The 20,001-nt window shown below is 39.1% G+C and overlaps 1 protein-coding gene across 17 annotated transcripts in view; it reads right to left on the bottom strand.

The window, feature by feature from the left end:
- Positions 1-20,001, bottom strand: part of ewg (DNA-binding protein Ewg) — a 52,042-nt gene that overhangs the window by 10,445 nt on the left and 21,596 nt on the right. For 10 of the 17 annotated variants that reach the window (XR_010856543.1, XR_010856545.1, XM_067123680.1 and 7 more), the window contains exons 7-11: positions 18,594-18,789; positions 14,142-14,254; positions 4,603-4,707; positions 4,435-4,461; positions 4,094-4,246 (exon numbers count right to left, since the gene is read on the bottom strand). Coding sequence is in view for 14 of the 17 variants with exons in the window: in XM_067123680.1 (XP_066979781.1) it covers positions 4,094-4,246; positions 4,435-4,461; positions 4,603-4,707; positions 14,142-14,254; positions 18,594-18,789 (594 nt within the window). In the remaining 3 variants the exon portion in view is untranslated. The remainder of the gene's footprint in view (positions 1-4,093; positions 4,247-4,434; positions 4,462-4,602; positions 4,708-14,141; positions 14,255-18,593; positions 18,790-20,001) is intronic. The other 7 variants (XR_010856546.1, XM_067123683.1, XM_067123677.1 and 4 more) reach the window with 1 other exon arrangement.

The following is a 20,001-nucleotide window of genomic DNA, read 5'->3' as shown; positions in this document are numbered from 1 at the left end:
AAACATCTTTATTCTTTCAGAGGTAAGCTCTGTATGACTTGTTTCTTGGGTTCTGATACTATAAATGCCTTCATTTTACCACAGAGTAAAGCACCATCATAGCTTTGAATTATTGGCAAGGACTGGTTAAAAGCACTTATTCTAAAACTAAATCATGATCCAATAAACAACGACACTGGCAGTTTCATGGTGCACAGATTTTAATATGCAATAAATAACATACAACCTAAAATCTGCATGAAATCTTTGTGGAAAAATCAGCAGTAAGCTACACTGCTACATACACTACTAGAGCCTAAAAGAAACAGAAAAATAACCTCAGAACTGACAAGTTCGATTAGTGACAATTTAAGCAAGTTCATTCAATAGCCACCTACAGGACAGCACCAACCGTGAAATAACTCAAGAATTGATCACATAACTACAATCAGTAAACTAATCTCCATCCCAGGTTAGAAGAAAAGCAAACTTACAAAACAATGCTTGTTAATTGGAATTTACATGCTTCACCAAACACAGATATATGCATGCATAGTGTTACAAAATACTTATTATAATACTAATGTTTGTGATTCATGATAATACAAGTAACCTCATGTATACTTCAGTCTAATATGAAATTTTGATCAGTTTGTTTATGCATGAAAGAAATTCATCAATCCTTCAAAACAAGGGCTTGGATAGTTACAATGCTCATAGGCAATATATCCTATAATTCACAACTATATATTTTTATGTATTTTAATTTAAAAATTCTAAATTATCAGTTTCCATACATTCAAAGCCTTTATTTTGCATATGCTCAACACCCAGAAAAATAGTTTGGCCAATTCTTATAAATAAAAAAAAAAATTCTCAGAGGCAAGTACTTCCCCACCACTGATGGGAGACCTTACCCACATTGCCATCATGCCACTCCATACAACTATGAACTGAGGCAATATATGTAGAGCTAACCACAAATTAGGTTTGGACGGCAACCTTCTAAAGGCATCTTTGGTGAAAGTTAAAATTATGATTTTTCATCCCTCTCTGTCATACTGGAGATCCATAGGGTTGTAACGAGTCCTTGGGACTGCATATCTTAGATATATTACCTACTCTATTATTATTCTCACTGGTTACCTACCATAGAGCTGGTAATAACGCCTCGTTACTACCATAAACATATTACCTCCTGGACTATCATTTTCAACTTGTCTAAGTAACTACTGAGTAATTTATATACTATCACAGGGCTGAACCAAAGGATTTGTTTTGAAACAAGGAAAGAAAAGCAAAAGCAGAAAGCAATACAGCCGGGGCCCAAAGGGACACTAAAAATCCTTTTGCTGTTGTTGTTTTACAGGCTGCTCCTTGAGCAGCCTGTAACTGAAACAATCTGTGGAATAAAAGCACATCCTGGCAGTTAAAACTTTTGCACTACCTACAGTGTGCAGTATCCCCCTTGGGGGTTCCCTCCTAGAGTTCTCCATGTCTCCTTAAATGTACAATGCTTGCTAATTTCATTATTAAAGTGTTACAGAATAGTTCAGCAGAGATTTTCTTCACAAAAATGAAAACCCCAGGGCTTGCCAATGTGCCAACCTAAAATATATCTGGGTCATCTCCTAGTCATTCCTACTTTCTAGGAGACATTCAAGTGACTTTGGTTGTAACATACATGTTGAACTTGAGAAAATTTCTCATCTGATTACTTACAATGACTGGGGTGGTCATGTTTACCTGTAACTTAACATCACTACTGTACACTCTTCAAGAATGAAGAGTGACTGCTCAAGTTCAATAAACAAGGTAAGGAGGACCAAACTAAAACCATGTCTTTTTACAACCAGTGTCCACATCGATCACTTGTCACTGTACAGATGAATGGCATCCCACATACAACCTGTCAACACTGACATATCTTCAATTAACAGCATTAAACACTTCAAAGGCACTGACCTTAAGTGAAAAAGGCAAAAATCTGAGCACACTCACTTTAAAATGAAAAGTCTTGATGACCCTTTGCATAGAGTAAAGATCCCTTACCTCAGCCCAAGAATGTCCAAAGAATGCGACTTGCACACCATACTAAGGGGCATATGGACAAGAAAAAAGGCATGGGCATACAGTCCTACAAATTCTAAGATTAAAAATCTTAAATAAATTTAAGATAACACTTTCCTTGTTCATCCCATTTAGATTTATGAAAGCAAATACCACAGACATGTCCCACTCTGCCTGGTACTTTCCAGTCTTGAACCAAAGTAAGTCATTTTTGACATAAACCCATGCTGGTGCTCCTCCTACTAGTTCCCATGATGTTTAGGAGGGGGAATGCCCTATACAGCACGATACACAGGAAAACCTCATGGAACACTTCATTTAATTGGCCTATGTTATTCTTTCAAAGTTTTTATTGTTAGCTTAATCTCATCTTGGTTGTCCTACCCTCTGTAGGGGAGTATGCCCAGTGTGCCTCTTGCAGCACGTAGTAGGAAATGCCTAACATTCTTTGCATGATCTCTTTGGCCCATACCTGCATTGTTTTCTGCCTTTTCTGTCCAGCCCTGTTCATCTTTCCCATATTCTTAGTTCCAAGCATTTAATGAAAAATCATACAGGACAGCCCTCTCAGGCTCAACATGTGATTCAGGGGCTGTTTAAACTATTTTATAATGAGGTTCTACAGCTGTTCCTAACCCCTACCCTGTAGGGGTACTTCTTACAGTGAGTCTTGTATAACAACTTGTTGTTGGTCCTTTTAAGGTTCTTTCCAGCATCACTTCAGCCCCATCAGCATTGTTTTTTCCTCTTTACTCCTCATCTGTTCCCTTTAGTCCCATGCTGCGTGGGGTCAAGTTCAGCTTTAATATGAGACTTGATTATCTTATGGAATTAATTTTTAATACTGATAACCTACAGCTACTATGAAACTTATCCCTCATAGATATTCAAATCAAACCCATACTCTCTTTTATAAGCTACTCTTCCCTGTAAACATCAAGACAACAATCTACGAACTACTTCATAATCTCTAGCTGAATAATTGCAGCCAATCCATCAGTGCAAACCAGACCCTGGATAGACTACTTCCTATTTATGAAGGTATTTTTTTTTTTACACAAGAAGGCCTTCCAGTCTTCTGCCCAAATTACAAGCCCACCAACAAGTCTTCATGTGGCTTGCAGCCCCTACAAATGTAGCCAGTTTTTCATTCACCATAGTTATCGTCTTCCAGCTATAATACTAGATTCTTATCATCACACTTAGAGGCATCCATGGCCTCACTGTCAGCATGCACTGATTTTTCCTAATCACGGATATAGCACTTGATTGTGCAAGGAGTATCATCATCTCCAGATGTGATCAATCAGTCAATGGCTTAGTGAAGAACCCCTTAGGTTTGGGCAGAATTTCTTTTCTTGGTAATTAAGGACTTGAACTACATGCCAACATATTTATATGCAAATATATTTCGATCTAGGAACAAACCTGCCATGTGAGTATTCAAATCCAGCAACAGTATTAAAATAAGGATAAAAAATCTAACTAGCTGGAGTTGATTTGTTGTTCTGCACTTCTGTTGCATCCTGTTACAAACCTCGTAGCCTTTACATGAAGGGAGTCTAACTATACCAATATTTTATTTTTCACATATTCTTTATAACACTGTAAATCACTTGACAAACTCCAAATGGAAAACTGATATTACTACAAGGACTTCCCCAGTGATACAAAGGAAGGAGAAGAATAACCAAAGTATGCACTTCTAGTTAACTTTCTACTGACTTTTAAAACTCCAACAGGAATGGTATGTGACAGAGTGGATAGGAAAATTATTCCTAATAGTATAATATGATACAGTGCTGGCCAATGACAGTAACTTAAAAATTCTTTTAGTCACCAAGAATTTGCTAAGCTGCCTTTCCAGGAATTGAGCATTCATAAACTAGGTTTGCCTAGAAAACTGATAGCATAAATACTCTCAGCAAAATTACTGAACATCAATAGATCAATGAAAGAATCAATATTGCTAGTCAGTTATAACCTGTTTAATTATCAATACTTGAAATAAAAGAAATAAACTTGAAAACAAAGTAGTACTTACATGAGCAATTCCTTGGACATGTGCAGTTGTACCATCAGGTAATTGAATAACAGGGTTATTGGGATCGACTTGAACAATGGAGACAGTACCATCAGGGTTACTAATAGTTTGGACCACTGGACCTGAATATGTAGCATTACCCTGTGCTCCGACCTTCAAGGACAAAAAATCAAATACCTATTGAGTTAAGATGGACTTTGATATTAAGACTTTCAGTTGCTTTTGGTATCAAAACAACCACTTATTTATATCATTCTAAACATATTCAGCAGACGTTATATGATATTATGGTATCTTCAGCAAAACTTCAAAACAAAAAAATTAAACCAATGCATAGTCACCCCGTGTAAGCATATCCTGTCCAGCCTCTAGAAATTGAGAATAATTTTCCTACAAGTTTATTCTAAACATATAATTTTTTTTATAAAGAAATTTCAAAATGACAGATTTACTTTTGCAAAAAATCAAAATCAAAGTCATCATTAACAGCTGAAAGACACTATACATACTTGACTTTTTTCATCTTCTTCATTAAACGCAGGTAACAAGTCATCACGCCCATGGTATTTATAGCAATTTACAACAATCTGACGGAGTGCAGTTGTCCATGAGACCTGAGAGAAACAAAGGTACTAAATTTACTTCATTTCTATTACAACCTTATTTCTACAAAACCTGCATAATTCTATACACCAAACATAATAATGCAGCACACATTAAAACAATGACAAGAGCAATCATCTTTAGCTTTTAAAATATTTCTTTAAGAAAATTCCCAAATACTAAATAATTATTCTTCAACCCTTTATTTAAATGATAAATAACGGGGTTTGAACCCGAAGGGAAATGAAAACCCTATTTTTAGTCTGGGAGCCGCGAGAGCCTCATGCAGTTACGTCTGCCTTAGGCAGCGCCCCGGCTAAATCCCTTATCAGAGAACTTATAGCACAGGGTTGGCACGTATTCATTCCGGTTAATGGAAGCTTGTCACTATTGTGATAGGATATCAGGTCTCGGGAGGTCTGCACTTTGACCCCCTATCCGCCGCATTGATGAATCAATTCATGGCTAAACATCTCCACTGGTTACATCTTTCCATTTGCGCTTCCGTGGCTAGTTCGAACGAATCGGGTCAAAACACGACTACACATCTACTGCGCATGCTCATGTTGCCAACCCAACGTAGGAATAGCCGCGCCTCCCTATAAAGTTATACTCCCTGCAAATGAAGGGGTGGGCATAACCCAATATGCTTAATGCTAACTGGGAGGGTCTGAGGCTCTCGCAGCTCCCAGACTAAAAATAAGGTTTTCATTTCCCTTCTGGTTCAAACCCCGTTTTTTAGTCAAAGGGAGCCATGAGAGCCTCATGCAGGTGTACCAGACAACATTTTTAAGAGGCTTTTGTATATTTATAAAGCCACAAACAACATTTGACAGGGAGGATGGACTTTTAGCCACTATCCCTAACCAAAAAAGCTTTTTCGCTTCCCTTGGGTTCAAACCAAAACCTAAAATCCTTTCCCTTTACAGCTGTAACAGCCCACCTAAAGCTTTAAGCTGTCTCTGAAGAGACTGTGTATTGGTGAAGAGCAAAAGAAATAGACTATAACAGGAAAAAATAACCTACCGGTTTTCAAAACACTCGTTCACTTTAAAGGAAGAGTTCCTCTTGCCAGCCAATTCACCTTCCGGGCGTCCTTATCTCTTGCCCACGACTTTGCCGAGGGATATGCACGCAGTCTGGACACCTCGTATTTGTTTAACATAGTGTTTGACAAACACTCCATGCCCAGACCACCCCGTGTACTTGGATACGTCCTCCATACTAAAGATACCGAAAAAGGCAAGTGAGGTTGCGTACTTACGGAGGTCATGTGACTTTGGATCTGATCCTGGGCATAGATCTACAATTAACTTACAAATGCTGGTTCTGAGGCTTTCTAGGCAAAGTGGGGTGCTTTCGTTTGGTACCAAAAAGAGGGGCCCTTGCGTGACATGGTTGGTGCGATCAAGGTACTTTTTCACTGTGGCCACTGGACACAGCTTCGGATTAGAGGGCAAAGAAGGGATAAATATGGGTTTCCGTCTATGAAACGGATTCTCGTTTTTAGCTAAAAAATCTCCGAATGAAAAGGTTACTTTATTCTTTCCGAAAGAACAAAACTGATCTCCTCTTTCTAGCGCATGGATCTCTGCTGATCTGGCTCCCATCGCCAGGCCCACTAAAAACAACGTTTTTTCTAACAAGAATTTCATAATATTGTCTGAATGTCTGTTCAGAGCAGCTAGGACTATATCTAGATCCCATGATAATTCACATGGTTGTTCACTCAGCCTGCGGAGAGCCATTGATTTCATCATCATTTCAAACACTTCTGAATGCACCTCTACTCCGAATGCGTACCTTAAAGGAACCGCAAGGGCCGCCTTGTGATTTTTAATAGTGGAGGAAGCCAACTTTTTTACATCAAATAAAAACACAAATAACTCCCCCACGAAGTTATTATCAATGGTAGTTGGTTTACGGTCCCTAACGAAGGAGACAAATTTGTTCCACACTGACTGATACTGTTTGGCGGATTTCCCCTTAATATTAGTGATTAAGAATTCCCTGACTTCAGGTGACCATTCCATGAAGCACAGGGATCTGAGAAAGTCCACACGTGAAGGCGTTTCGTCAGAAAGGAGGAGGCGTAGACAGTTATCCCTTGAACCCGCTGGGAAAGAATAGGAAGATGTAGTGGCTTGTGATGAAAAGTCAGCTTCTGTAGGGTTGGAAACCAAGGGCTGTTCGGCCACATTGGAGCAATCAATACTCCCCTCCCCTTGAACTCCTTGAAGAGTTGTACTACTTTCATTAATAAATTCGCTGGGGGAAACAGGTAAATGTTCCCCAGCAGGTTCCAGTCCAGCGAAAGCGCGTCTCTGGCCACTGCTCGAAGGTCGTGATAGGGGGTGACAAAATTCGGTAATTTGTGATTGTCGCGTGTTGCGAACAGATCTACCTGAAGATATGGGTGATCTCGGAGGATCCCGCTGAATGACCCGCTGTCCAATTCCTACTCCCGTTCCTGGGCTTTGAATCTGGAGAGGGAGTCCGCTAGGACATTCTGAGCTCCCGCAAGGTGGGATGCTGACAGAGTCCATTTCTTCACCTGAGCTAATCTCATAATCCCCAGCACTATATGATTCAATGGCTTTGACCTTGATCCCCACGCTTCAAGCATTGTACCACCGGCTTGTTGTCTATGAACAACTGAATGTGAGATCCTCTTGGGTTTCAGTCCCTTGAGTGACAGGAGCACTGCCATCATTTCTTTGATATTGATATGGCAAGATTTGAGGGCTCCCGACCACTTTTCGGACACTGTTCTGATCTGTGTCTCGCCCCCATCCGTCCTTCGACAAAGCATCTGTATGAATGGTCACTGAGACTGGTTTCGGGACTAGCCGGACTGAAGATTTCAGGGCCTGATTCGATGGCCACGGGTTGAGCATTGTCTTGCACCTCCTTTTCATCGGGACCTTGTGGTCTCTGAATGATTTGTTTGCCTTTAAAATGAGAATCCAGTTCAAATCCTTCAAAGTCATTTTCAAGACTGGATCTACTATTGAAGCGAATAGTAGTTTGTCCTGCAGCACTTCTAGGTTCCTTCTGGAAAAACTCTTGGTTTTTCTGAACCTCTTTACCTGATCTACTATTGACCTCCTGGAGGTCTCTGGTAGGGCTAGCTTTCCGCTTTCTAGACACCATTGTAGGCCTAGCCATCTGAATTTCTTTTCTGGCTTCAGCTGTGACTTTTCCCAGTTGATTAAGAACCCGAAGCCCTGCAAGGTCTGAACCACTATTCGGGACGCTTCTAGACACTCTTCTATCGATTCCGCCCAGATCAGCCAGTCGTCCAGATACACCATGACATTCACCCCCTGTAGTCTTAGTTGTTCTAAGATCATTTTGGTCAATTTCGTGAACACTCTGGGGGCTATATTGAGGCCGAATGACATCACTTTGAATCTGTAATGAATGGCGACCCAGACAAAATCCTAGATACTAAAAAATGAGGTTGGATTGGAATGTGCCAATATGCGTCTTTCAAGTCGATAGAAGAGGTGTAGCTGTCCTTTGGCAAGGTATGTCTTATCTGATCTATCGTCAGCATTTTGAATTTAGGACAGTTTATTGCTTTGTTGAGGACAGAGAGGTCCAGAATGACTCTCCTTTCCTGAAAGTCCCTCTTTGGAACACTGAAAAGCCTTCCCTGGAACCTGATAAAGTGGCATTTCTCTATTGTTTCCTCTATTAGCATTTTGTTCACAAATAGGATCGACTCTTTTGTGCTGCGCTGATGAAAGTATTTGTTGCGGAAGGGGCCCTTCCAATCCCAGCGCAGACCTTCGATACCACTTGACAGGCCCAAGGGGACACTTTCCAGGCTTCCTGAACCTCTTCAGTCTGCCCCCAACCTGAAATGTCTCATTGGTTGAATTGACCTCTACCACCACCTCGTCCTCCCCTGTTACCTTTCTTCCCTTGAAAGGATCCGCCTCTTCCACGACCGCCTCGAGCCTCCTGGAACTGTCTAAATTGGGATTGTTGAGATGGCAGTGCACTGCTGCTCTTCAAGGATGGCTGAGAGTGCGGCATAGGGAATTGTTTCTGGGAAGAGGGAAGAGGGACCTTGTCTTCCTGCGTTTTACCCCCCTTGGGTCTGCTTCCGGGTCATATCCTAGTAACTCCTCAAATTTGATACCTCAGTGGGTAGCAATATTATTCAGCTTGGTTACTAGGTCCCTAGGGAAGAGGTCACTACACATAGGGGAGGCGAAGAGGAGCTCCTTTACTGGCATACAGTACACTTCTGGTCAGCGAATTTCAGGGCTTCACGTCTAAGTTTTAATTTGGACGCCGCCCAAGCCTCCAGAAGGTGAATGAAGATTGGGCCCATGTTCCAAATTTGTAACCTTGGAAGCACTGAATCTCTTTGCTGGTCACAGTGGTATGCCTGAGATTCCATTAACGTCAAGGTTGTAATGCAGGACATTAATAGTTTCCTCGCCTCGAACTCCTGAACACACAGGGTGTGGGCAAGGTAAGGAGTGTCCGCAAAAAAGCATGAACGGGCATGGTTTGCTAGAAATTTGCCTTTCTTCATCACCTCTGTGAAGCCTGCTAATGGTTTTGTTAGATCATCCATGGGATCTGGCAGAACTGTTCCAAAGTCCTGGAGTTCCTTTAAAGAGAACTTCGTCCCATGGGCGGCTGACTCTACCCAGTTCTTTTCCCAACATTTGAACAGTTTATTGGTGATAGATGGGAACTTCTCACCAACTGGTACTTTCCTGGCAGGAAGGTTCCTAGCAAGAACCTGGATGCCCAGAGCACTACCTCCCAGGTCCTGGCAGATATTAGAAACGAAGCCCTTCGCCTGATCCTGGGTAAAAATCATGGTTTCCTCCGGTACCATAGCCAGAGTCTTAGGTGTTTGGCATCGAAAGTTTAAACTTACTACCTTTCAAGTGGACAAAAGGTTTTTGCAAACTCTAACCTAGCTAGAGGGGTGCATACATCACTATCATAGAAGATGCCATCCACTGCTCTAGCTAGCCGTGATGCCACCACCCAGGGATTATACTGCTCTGGCTCATCCTCCACCACTCAAATCTGGGAAATCATCTATATTAATGGGTGGATCTGACACTTGTGCTTGCTCCGGAGTCTGTCCCTGAGCCCCTGTATCCAAAGATTTTGCAAGTTGTAGTTCTATCAACTTGTCCAGCTTTGATTCCATTGCAGACATCCTAGCTCCTTGTGCCGCAAACTTTCTCTTAGTAGAGGCAGTTGTGCGGACTGAAACATTATCCTCCTCAACGTCCATAGGAGCCGATTTACTAGGGATGCTGCCAGGAATCGGTTGATCTATTGGGGGTCGAGGCTCAGCATCAGATAGATCCCCCTCATCATCCAGATTTTCAGATTCTCCCAATTCGACCTCATCCTCCGGTAGGAAGGGGGGCACCACAGTGGATGCATTAGGATCCACCATGACATTATCAGGTGAGTTCTCATAACCCCTGACCGACTGAATTCTGGCCGTGGGGAAGAGAAAATCTCTTACACCTTTGTCTGGCAAATAGCCAAGATGACCTTTTGGGCTGATTTTGGAGAATCCTCTTACCCATGCTCTTAAATGTTGTATATTAATATTTGCCATAGAGCCAGAAACAGTGTGATCGCCCGTACGAGCCCATGACAGCCATTCAGTACATATGTCACACCCTTCCAGACTCCAGTATGGATGGTCCATACCCTGTACACTGCAGGGAGCACACCCCCGACAAAACTCATGCTGAGTCTTGATGGAGTCTATCCGTTTCTTACAGGCGCCATTAGCGCACTTATTTGGCAAAGCCTATAAAGAAAATAATACTATGAAACACCCCTAAAATGTTTAAGGAACTATGTTATATAAGCCATTATATCATGAGAAAAACAAGCATATAGTTTTTATATTCTGGAATGAGGTGACATTCATTCTGTATCTATTTTTATATTCTCGAATGAGGTGACATTCATTCTACTATCTCGAATGGCTGGATTCATGCCCAGTCGACATCCCTGTTCAAGGCTCGCCTCTGATGGGAGCTAGGCACAGGGGAAAAAGGGGGGGGGGTTACCCACTGGAGGAGAGCTACAACTGAAGGGCAATATATGATCAAGAACAAGGAAGTCGAATAGTATTGGGATTGTGTCAGTTCTATGACAGAGCAACAGGTAAATCCATGCCATTAGAGTCAAGGGTATCATAGACCAAGAATGTGGGTACCATGTAGGCTTAGCCTAGACTAGGGGATCTAGGTATATCCAATATAGGACATCGATCGCCCCAGACGAATAACGTTGGCCAGAATCGATACTCACGACTTCATTGGTGCATGGCAACAACCTTACAGCTAATAGAACGACATATCTTTATTTGAGTTCATAACTCATTTCCATACTACACTATTCGACATAAAAGAGCTACTATTTCGAATCAATTCGACATAAAAAAGTTACTATTTCGAATCAATTCGTCATGAGAAAAGCGACTATTTCGAAATAATTCGACTTGAGGTATCTGGTAACTCGACTGGGAGCCAGTGTATCATGTGCAATTTTCATTACGAAACAATTCTGTGTCGAAGGCTTCGACAGAGCTTTGATGGAACCTTCTAGAATGTTCCAGAAGCCCGCATCATTTTTCCCACACTGATAATGGGACATAAATCGGAGGTTTTACACAAAAAACTCTATCAAAATGTCCAAAATATAGTTATGTCACATAAATAACAATAAAAAGAATTACCTTAAGTACCGAAAACGGCTATCATCCGCTTCGGTAAACCTAAAAGTAGCAAAGGTTAGTCTAACTTTAGCGCTAGCACTAGCGTTCGGGTTATCGATAATTTCATAACAATCAGGTTTATATAAACTTTCCAAGTATGTTTAACAGTTCACGCTAGGGTTTTTTGACATGCTGAATCTAAAAATTCTACCCTAACCTAAGCTTTTCGCCTTAATTAAGGCAGAATCCTAGCCAAAATACGGGTAGCGGTATGACGCTCCCAAGCCTTCATTTCGGACACGAAAAAATATATGAAAATATTAGTTAAGCAGGACTAAATCTTGTGACTGCGGTAGGGCAGGTACTTATATTATTCCCCGTTGACTGAGATGAAGACTCCATGCCAAATAAAGTTGAAATCCCTCAAATTACGACGGAAAAGATTTTATCACACACCAAAAAGCGCGGCTAGAAAAACATTGGGTTGGCAACATGAGCATGCGCAGTAGATGCGTAGTCGCGTTTTGACCCGATTCATTTGAACTAGCCACGGAAGCGCAAATGGAAAGGTGTAACCAGTGGAGATGTTTAGCCATGAATTGATTCATCAATGCGGTGGATAGGGGGTCAAAGTGCAGACCCCCCGAGACCTGATATCCTATCACAATAGTGACAAGCTTCCGTTAACTGGAATGAATACGTGCCAACCCTGTGCTATAAGTTCTCTGATAAGGGATTTAGCCGGGGCGCTGCCTACAGCAGACGTAACTGCATGAGGCTCTCGCGGCTCCCTTTGACTAAAAAAACACTGTTTATGCAATGATAAATACCACTGCATATGCTTCCAACAACAAATATCCAGTCTCCAGTCACATTGTGCTAATCTCTCTGATATTTAAAGGCAATTCTCTTATACAGTGAACCACCTGTATTTGTGGGGGATGCGTACCACACCCCCCCCCCGAATAGCTAAAATCCGCGAATACTTAAAACCCCTCTAAAAACACTTAGAACTGCCCATTTTGATAGTTTAAACACAAGAAAAACCCTGTAAAAATGCTTATGCCTGAGTATTTTAATAGTTTTATCACAAAAAGTGCATTTATTCATGAAAATTATATGAAAATACAGTAATTAGTGAATATTTCTCAGTGAAAAATACTGCGAATGGGCGAATTTTCCTTGAATAATGGCTAGATATGTTCCAAAGAGAAACTCGCGAATCATGAGAACGCGAATACGGGGGGGGGTTTACTGAATGATAACATTTTGAAAATAATCCCAAGCACAACAAAGCTCCCTCTTCAGTAAGTAGTAAACATTATAGTTTAAAAACAATGGTAGGATGCAAACCCAGTAAGAGTCACAAACCTCAAAGCTATAGGAAAGTACTGTTATGGTATTTCCAATGCACCCTCACAACAGAACACACTGCATCACTGAAGACTACAGTAAACCCCCCGTATTCGCGGACTCACGCATTCGCGGGTTTCTCTATGGAACATATCTAGACATCGTGGAAAATTCGCCCATTCGCGGTACTTTTCACTGAGAAATATTCACTAATTACTGTATTTTCATATAATTTTCATGAATAAATGCACTTTTTGTGATAAAACTATTAAAATACTCAGGTATCAGCATTTTTACAGGGGTTTTCTTGGATTAAGCTATCAAAATGGGCAGTTCTAAGTGTTTTTAGAGGGGTTTTAAGCATTCGCGGATTTGACCTATTCGCAGGGAGGTGTGGGACGCATCCCCCCGCGAATACGGGGGGTTCACTGTACATGCACAATTATAATCAAATTTATCTATATTTTTTCCCCAGGCAAAAACTATTAAGCACTTATCATTCCATCATAAACTACATGTAATTAAGAGGAAATCTTTAGAGTGCAAATTAATATAATTTCCAGGAGTCTCACAAAGGTTATCTTTCTGCTGATGAAAGGCAAATACTGATGACACTAACAGGCAACTACACTGTATACACTAAAAATGTTATTAGTTGCACAGAGAATTCAAGTATAAAAGAAAACTTCCTGGAATTATATAAATCATAAAAAAAAATCACAAGAGGTAACTTCACACTCATGGCCACTACCTAATTCCATGTCTAATTTCCATTCATTACCTTTGTTACCTTCCCATCTGGCTTTTCAAAATCTTTAACTCTGTATTGCCTTAATTTTCACACTGTCAAAATTTGTGCCACATTTGTCTAAAAATATCAATACAGGGTCAGGTTAAATTATAAGATACTTGATTAAAATAAACAATCATTAAAACTGTCATCCACTAAGACAGTACTGTACAGTACTTTCTTCACTGTGCACTGTGTAGGCAGCAGTATAGGCTCTTTGCACCATTTTTTTCTTAATCAATTTCAAAGCTTTACAAGTTTAAATTTAGAGCTGCATCCTTGTTCTTTTCATACTTTTCCTTACATTTTACCTCGTACATTTTAGTTTTCTTAGATTTCTCTTACTTAGCTAGCTTCCTTACCCTGTCCTAATCCCAATTCTAATTTATGCGAGTCTGAATAAATTACTTTATTTGCATAATAATCCTCCAATTTTCAATACTCACTTCAACAAATCCTAGGTCAGCCATAGTCTACATATGTGTATTATCATTATAAAATACCAATATGAAACAAGACCCTCCAAGTCTCATGATTCTAACTGGTTAAGTCAATCAATAAAAAAATAAAAAACATACCTTTTGTTTTTGGTCCTCAGATCTTGCATCCATTCTTACATTTGCCCAAGGTACATCCTTCGGCCACCAAGGCGGTCTCGTTGACTCTTTACCCCACCCTGGTTTCCCTCTCCCTAAAAAAAGAAATGGTAAATTTATGTTAAGTACAATACACAAAACATCAAAGCAACCACCATAAAAAGTTCAAATTTCCAAGAATCGCATATGACTTCTTTTACTTCAGCCTAAAGAATGACCTGAAGTAACTGTAACTAAGATATGGCTCCCACTAACTGGTGTGCGTCTTTAGTCTATTCTACTCATGTTTAGCCTTGTTTTTCTATCAAAGCATCTATTTAAATGTGCCAGGGTACAATAAGAGGAAAATAATTACAAAGTTCACATTTATAGACAACTGGAATTATTCAGTATTATCTAAACACTAGAATTATCTTGTCATATTACTTGTACAACTTCTGGACTTTTCTCTTGCTTATCATTCATGATTTATGCTTGTGCTTTCTCTGGAGATGACCCAATAATCTGATTAAACTATTTATGCAAATTAATAATGAAGACTGTGAAAACAATCACACTCTCTCAAGATGAGGATAAAATATGACCATTTCCTTGGGTGTTAAATCTTGGTATTGTTAATAATACACTAAAAATCATTAAGCTTTATGAGGAATACTGTCCTCACCATCAGAGGAAATATTAAAAATAAAGACGTCTAACATGTCCACAAAACCAACAACCCTCTTAAGACAAACTGTTAATTGCAAAAATTAATAAGCTCTTTAGCTCTCTTTCTCTTCCCTCCTAAATGTTTGCTTACGAACAAACCCTTTGGTCAAGATGTACAAGAAGAGTAACTCAGTGGCCTACTTTATAAGAATGGAGCAGATGCAAAGTAGACGGACAGGGGTAGGTGTGAGAAACTTTAACCTTTCCAAGAATGCAGAGTCATGACCTAACCAGAACCTACCTTCCTAACCTAACTCAGGGTGCCATGCCCTGACCTGGCCATGGGGGGGGGGGGCCAGTAACACTGAATATCCCTGTATCCCTACTCTACATACTACCAATAAGAATCTTCAACTGTTATTCTTTCATGCAACATATTTATTAACTGGTAATATATACATACAAATCAAGTAGGTCTACAGTACCACATGAGCTATGCCTTTGATAATCTCCATTAGTGTATGAAGCAGCCCTTCCAGATATATGGTGTTATTCACAATCATATGACTTCACCCAGGAGAGATTTACATCATCATCATGGAATGATGGTATTTGGTTCACTGTTAAAGTACTTAACGTTTGAGAGACAGCGTATCACCTCTCATTGCAAGGAAGAGCAATCTCCCTGTACATATCTCATATTCCTCTGAGATTCTGATGGCTGCTATAGTCATCATCTTTGAAAGATTTTTTAAAAAACAAATTCACCATAAATTGTAAAAAAAGCATCATATCAAAATTTGAACATGGCATATGTGGACGTTTGTTGTTGTCATGGAGACTGGTACATATTCTGATTTATAGCAAATCTTTTTTAAAAAGTTACATAAATCATTACTCAGCTTGCAGAACTTACACCACTAAAGTATATTCAACTTTTTTAATGTGCTGTGATATCATTCGTGGCTCAAATAGTAAAGATTTTCATATCACTGGAAAGGTTATTATCTTACTTTTACACTGTCAACAGAAGTTAGTAATCTCTTTTCTCTAATTTATTGTGATTTTTTTCTTAGAGAGTAACAATTTACTCAAGATATCAATCATTTTTAATATTTTGGCATTTTAAAATATATCAAGATAAAGTTCAAATCTTTAGCTTTAAAATGACATCAAATTCATTAACATAGTATGAAATATTAATGTTCATGCAGTGATCAAAGAATAACATTGCTAACCATTTTTGCTCAGTCAGTGAAGGGTGAGTTCCTCAAGGGTTAATTTTCTCGCGAAGACTGAATTTAGTGTAATTTTGATGAACAGTTGTACTTCATCATATGTTCGAAAAGGCAAAACAGCGAATATAGTCAAATTGTTACTTTAAAGCTAGTCCAACAAGAAATTAATTACTTTGTCACATTCATAAAAATATCTTTGGACGATAATGTAGCAATGCTTCTACACTATGTCCAGCTCTGGCCATTACTTCGAATTACTCAACTGCTACCAAAGTACACTCCACCTCCTCTCAACTGGAATCAACTTATAATGGGGTATTGATGCCATAAGACTCCATTATAATATGTACGATTCTGGGATTGGTTAAAGGGATAAGCTTCATATTATTACATGATATTTTTCAACAATGCTTAAACATGAGTAAGGAAATCGCAAAATTGAACCACTAAAGTGGACTTGCCCTGGGAACATTCACATCAGATCCAGGGACATTGGATTTCAACAAATGTAACAGGACAGAAGCCATGGCAGGAGCAATTATGTATTGATTCATAACCTTAAAATTTTCTGATAGGAGTTATATACCTTCAACTGGTCACTTATCAACAAACCAAGCATCAGTTTTGCCACTGAACCGTCTACTCATGGTATATGGAGATGTCAGACTGCACCCCAAAGGACCAGAGAACTCATTCCCCTTCATCTGATGTTAGAGAAGCCCACACAATCCCTGACTAGTGACCCTTGAAATACCCAGCTCTCTAGACTAGCAGACTAACAATCAAGCAAAGAGAGCGACATTCCAGCTGGGAACATCAGCCGAAACCCTGTACAGTTTTACTGGTTATGGAACCATAAACAAATTAATCAAGTATATTTTACATTTCTTTAGTGTGCTTTCTATCTTACATAGCTCAAATAGTAATGAATATCATACCATCTGGAAAGGCAATTCATTATACTTTTACACTGGGTAAACAGAAACTATTGGCTCTCTTTTCTCTTATTGTGAATTTCTTTGAAAAAGTAAAATTTTCACATTACAGCCAACTTTTACTTGTGATGTTGATTTTTGCTTTTATGTTTTTTGTCACTTTTAAATATATCATGATAAAGTTCAACTCTTTAGCTTTAAAATCACACCAACTTAATTAATGTAGTATATATGTAGTATAATGTCACACAGAGAGTTCAAAAAAAATTACTGATGAGCATTTTTACTAAATCAGTGAAGGGTAAGTGTTCTAGTGCAAAAATATTTTGACCTGCCACCAAATTCTCAAAGGTTAATGTGTGCACAGGTCTCAACTGATTATGCCTATACAAGACAAAGACAGGAACCCAAGACAACCTAAAACCAAGCTAAGTTCCTTTTGCCATCACTTCTAAAGTTGCTCTTGTTCAGGACATACCAAGACCAAGTAACAAGTATAAGATGTCACTCTAGCTTGATAAAAATCTCTGGTTGTATTCATAAAGCCAAGACTTACCAACACTGCACAAATGGAGGGACCAAAGTTTTCCCTTCCTCTGAACAAGAACTTTTTTCAGCCCAGCTTCTGACAGGCACACAGGCCTCAAGCAACACATGCAAGGCTTCCACTTGGAAATGCAACCTCAGGTGGTTAAATTCATTCCCTTTAAGACCCAAGAGAGAAGATCCCTGCAATAGTTGCCTACTAAAATTAGTAGACTGACCACCTCAACATCACAGACCCTTTCATACTCCTTTTTGATATACTATGGGGCATGACTACTCAACACACTGATCATCATACTATACATTGGCAAATATGTCCGCTACTATTTTAGTCACTTCCAGGCTAATCATGTACGAATCCTTATTCTTTGGCTGAAAGACTTCAGTAACTTAACTTTTCACAATCCTGCTAGCTTACTGACAGACATTTTCAGGTCTCCACCAGCCAGTCCTGGGATTTTGGCAGCTTGTTTCCTCCCAACCTAAATTGCAAACTACCCTCCAAAACATAGGGAAGACCATCTAACCCAGCTGTTCACCATCCGTCTTCAAAAAATTCAAGAAAAAATATTTAATTCAATTCAACCCATGAGCAAAATACACAAAAACCAAAAGGAAAATGTATAAAAAGTGAAATGAACAAAGGCAATCTTAGAAAGTATTACAGCTACAAATATCCATTTAAATCACTGCACAACTTTGATAGGAGTGTCCCTAAACTGGCTATGGCTGTTAAAATATACCTAATTAGCTACAACTAAGGGTAACCCAAGAGTAATTAATACTCTAGCACACATGAATAATTACTAATAACTACCCTAGACTCTGATATCTGCCCGCACATGTGGAGTATTACTGTAGGGCCTGAGACAATTTCATGGGCATGAAAGGGGCTGATTATAAGTAACTAGTTAGTGGTGAAAAAATAAAAATTATAATTATCACAGTTTAAAGTGCATAGATAATGCAGCTAAATTCAATTAAAAGAGACATTACTGAAATCTAAAAGGTAAACTATGAAAACTTTGTTATAAAAACCATTTACTTGATAAAAGCACTGTACATACCTGTAGAATATTTTAACATTAATGGTATAAAAGCTCTTAATTGAGCCTGTGTCATTTTTTCGACAGGAGTGGGTATGCCATCTATGACAAGAGGTGGCAATTCATGGAGAGACGGGTCATCCTGAGGTGGGGGAGGTGCTTGCTGGGCCAACGCATTTTCCAACTCTGTCATTAACATCTGTCTAAGTGTCTTCATCTGCAAGACAAATATTTTCATACTTCAGAATTTTACTGAATACTGGACTGCTAACTAATACGATTATATTTTTATTTTTAATTCTATTTCTTTTCACTACCGAACACAGACTCAAAAATCCAAAAATTTATACATTTTCCTTACACAATAAAGGCAATAATGATCAACTGTGAGTTTCCCAGATGTGTTTGTTCTGTCTCAATCTTGGGTTATTTGGTTTAAAAATACCACATACCTGTGGACATATAACCTTCCATATTTCATGGCCCCTTTAAAAGGGGTTACACATGACATTCAGCATGTTTTCCAATAGTACATATAGATGTTGCATCACTTCACAACTTGTTTATTAACTCCAATCTGTGTTAACAGCAACACAAATAAAAGATCTCAGAAAAACAGATGAGTACAATCCATACAAGAAACTGGAACAACAAATTTAGCAAAACCAAGCTCATGGTGACCAGAAAGCAAGAAAATAATAAAGTCTTAGTCTGGAAAGTGTAAGGTGTACGATGAATACAGTGTTACCCCACTTTTTCGCAGGGATAGGTTCCAGGACCCACCACAGAAATGCAAAATCCCCTCTAAAAACCCTTATAACTGCCAAATACCTTATACCCCTTAAACTAAAATGCTTATAACTTTATTTTAACAGTTTACTGCCTAATTTAATACAAAAAAAGTGAATTAGTGATAATTTTAAAGATATGAAAGTTCCTACAAAATGTGAAAGATATGTTCCACAAAAATCCACGACAGTGTGAAGTGCAGAAAAGTGAAGCACTAAAAGTGTATGGTAGCATTGTACCATGAACTGAATTCAACAAGTGTTACAGGAAATGCTCAGGACTACAATATGTAAATAGTAAAGGATTTCCAATGCACATAAAATAAAGAAAGAACAACTGGTGAAGAGGAAAATTACTAAAGTATAGTAAAACAGGAATTGGAGAAGATAGAACATTACTGTTCATACTGTGAAACCAGTGTGAGAAGGCAATAAGATAAAACCAAGGTTGGATGAAGAAAGAAATTTCCGACTACAATACTCTTAAATATGCAAATACCTATATTACACAAAGCAAAAACCTACAATGCACACATAAAGCATGTACATCTTTGCACATTAGAGACATGGGTGCTTATAAATGGAGATGATTTTAAACAGGTGTGACTACACAAAGCAAAATTTATGGCCGAGGTCCATTT

The sequence above is a fragment of the Macrobrachium rosenbergii genome, chromosome 21 (assembly GCF_040412425.1).
Source record: "Macrobrachium rosenbergii isolate ZJJX-2024 chromosome 21, ASM4041242v1, whole genome shotgun sequence".
Classification (NCBI taxonomy): domain Eukaryota; kingdom Metazoa; phylum Arthropoda; class Malacostraca; order Decapoda; family Palaemonidae; genus Macrobrachium; species Macrobrachium rosenbergii.
This window is presented reverse-complemented; position numbering and strand designations above follow the sequence as displayed.